Source organism: Borostomias antarcticus, assembly GCF_949987555.1.
Source record: "Borostomias antarcticus genome assembly, chromosome: 12".
In the NCBI taxonomy this organism is placed as follows: Eukaryota; Metazoa; Chordata; class Actinopteri; order Stomiiformes; family Stomiidae; genus Borostomias; species Borostomias antarcticus.
In genome coordinates, this window is record NC_140245.1 from 23957372 (window position 1) to 23959871 (window position 2500).

The window sequence follows — 2500 nt, forward strand, 5'->3', positions numbered from 1 at the left end:
GTGTGTACTGTATGTGTGTGTGTGCGTGTGATTGTATGTGTGTGTGTGTATGGGTGTGCGTGTGTTTGTGTGTGTGTGTGTGCATGTGTGCGTGTGTATGTGTGTGTGTGTGCTTGTGTGTGTACTGTATGTGTGCGTGTGTGTGCGTGTGTGTGTGTGTGTGTGTGTGTGTGTGTGTGTGTGCTTGTGTGTGTACTGCATGTGTGTGTGTGCGTGTGATTGTGTGTGTGATTGTGTGTGTGTTTGTGTGTGTGTGTGTGTGTGCTTGTGTGTACCTTGGAATCTCTGGATCCTGCCGTGTGTGTATGCATGTGTGTGTGTGTATGTGTGTGTGTGTGTGCTTGTGTGTGTACTGTATGTGTGCATGTGTGTGTGCGTGTGTGTGCGTGTGTGTATGTGTGTGTGTGTGCTTGTGTGTACCTTGGAATCTCTGGACCCTGCCGTGTGTGTGTGTGTGTGTGTGTGTGTGTGTGTGTGTGTGTGTGTGTGTGTGTGTGTGTGCTTGTGTGTGTGTGTGTGTGTGTGTGTGCTTGTGTGTACCTTGGAATCTCTGGATCCTGCCGTGTGTGTGTGTGTGTGTGTGTGTGTGTGTGTGTGTGTGTGTGTGTGTGTGTGTGTGCTTGTGTGTACCTTGGAATCTCTGGACCCTGCCTCTTCCGAAGGGCATGGGGAGGTTGAGAGGGACGAAGTGCTCGTGGTTACACACCACCCTCAGGAACTCAAACTTAAACTCATACAGCGTCTGCAGAACAGGAGAGAAGACCAGAAGAGAACGTTCCGGAGACACTCACACGGAATTCCCATTTCGTTTCACTTCATTACTCAGCCTGAACAGGCTCTCGTTGAAGCCGTTTTCCCAGAAGGAGTCCTCAGCGATTGGTTCATACCCTAGCCAATCACGTCGCACAGTTTAATTCAAAGGACGCATTCGAAGGACGCCGATTGGCCTGGTTGGAATTCCAACCAAGAAACCCCTCTGGATGAGAGCCTTTCCACACCCCAGAATTTTTTTTACAATTCAGATTCAGGGGGTGGAGCCAGCTATCAAAGCACAGTCTTTAATATCAAATGTTGTTTTGGACAAGAACGTTCCCCTTTATTATTGAGAAAGCAAACATGACTCGGTGAGGCCTGTTACCTTGGGGTCTCCAGGGACGAAGCAGTTGATGTAGTTGTTGATCAGCTTGAAGACGAAGCCACGGTCCATGAAGGTAAAACAGCGCTGGTGGGGGTATTTACCAAACATCTCATTTACCAAACAACAACATCTCAACAACAACAACAACAACAAGCTCACTGCCCACTGATGTATAAGGTTGCCTGTTTCAATATCTGCGTGGTCTGTATGGCTCTATGTGCTACTAACCCTGTTCTGCCTTCCCTCTCCCTAGTGCCTCTCTCTCTCCCTCCTATCTTCTAACCAGGTCCAGTGGATGCCCCACTGTCACCAGCAGACCTCCCGGAGTCCGATAGATACCCCTGTGTCTGCTGTGGATGTCGTAGCATGTCCGTAGAATGTTCTCTCTCCTATGATGCTTTTTAGCCTCTCTTACTCTGAAATGTAATTTAATGTAATGTATTGCTTTATAAATGTTCTTAGCCGGTAGACAAACATACTCCAGGAGCTTGCTCCATCGCCTTGTTGAGAGGGGTCAGGGAAGAATTTTTACAGCTCACTTATCTGGCCCCCGGGTGATTACTGTTTTTTTGCTTCCCTCTGGAATATGTAGGGGTGGGACGTATGCCCACCTCCCTTGTTCTCTGTAAAGCGCATTGTGTTGCCTCTGGGTATGAAATGCGCTATACAAATAAAGCTTTGATTAATTGATTGATTAAGGTCATAGTTGGAGAGAGCTCTAGCCATTGGGCTGAAACTATAAATAGGTACAAACCACCCACTATAAAAGTGTGACAATCTGAATATCATGTTGTCTGATCAGGGAACGTTGAACGCCAAAGTGTTTCTCTGTGACTGACCCAGATCCGTATGCTGTTATACTGAATAAATGTTGAATTCGATCTATAATTCAGTTCTGGGAATCTACTTTCCTCTCTGGCCAGTGACTCTTCAATACCTTGCCAGAATCACGCAAAAGAAAAAACTAAGGCAGCTCTTCTGGTACAAAATTAAAAAGCCTTTATTCTTGGGCTAGTTCATGATGAACATATACAAATATTTCAGCCAAGAGGCCTTCGTCAGGGCCAAGAATAAAGGCTTTTTAATTTTGTACCAGAGGAGCTGCCTTAGTTAGGCTTTTTAATATTGTACTTCTCTGCTAAAGAGCACCTTCTTGGTTCACCTGCCTCAAGCCACTTGAGAACTCTGCTGGTTAGCTACCTTACTACCAGAATCATCATGTATCAGATATGCTCCTCCCCAGATAGCAAGCGGATCTGGGCCATATACAGGCCAGATCTGGCCCTTGTGGCTGAGTTCCGGCCCATATATGGCCCAGATTCATTACACATCCGCTTGCTATCTGGGTCCTACCTTGATGAA

At 46.6% G+C, this 2500-nt stretch overlaps 1 protein-coding gene across 1 annotated transcript in view; it reads right to left on the minus strand.

Annotated features, from left to right (window-relative positions):
• Positions 1-2500, minus strand: part of LOC311315833 (dedicator of cytokinesis protein 9-like) — a gene marked incomplete at both ends in the record, with an annotated part of 65118 nt that overhangs the window by 27747 nt on the left and 34871 nt on the right. Inside the window, 3 exons of the mRNA XM_084446530.1 lie at positions 631-742; positions 1139-1222; positions 2492-2500. The exon at positions 2492-2500 is cut by the window's right edge and continues 138 nt beyond it. Of these exons, the coding sequence (XP_084302656.1) occupies positions 631-742; positions 1139-1222; positions 2492-2500 (205 nt within the window). The remainder of the gene's footprint in view (positions 1-630; positions 743-1138; positions 1223-2491) is intronic.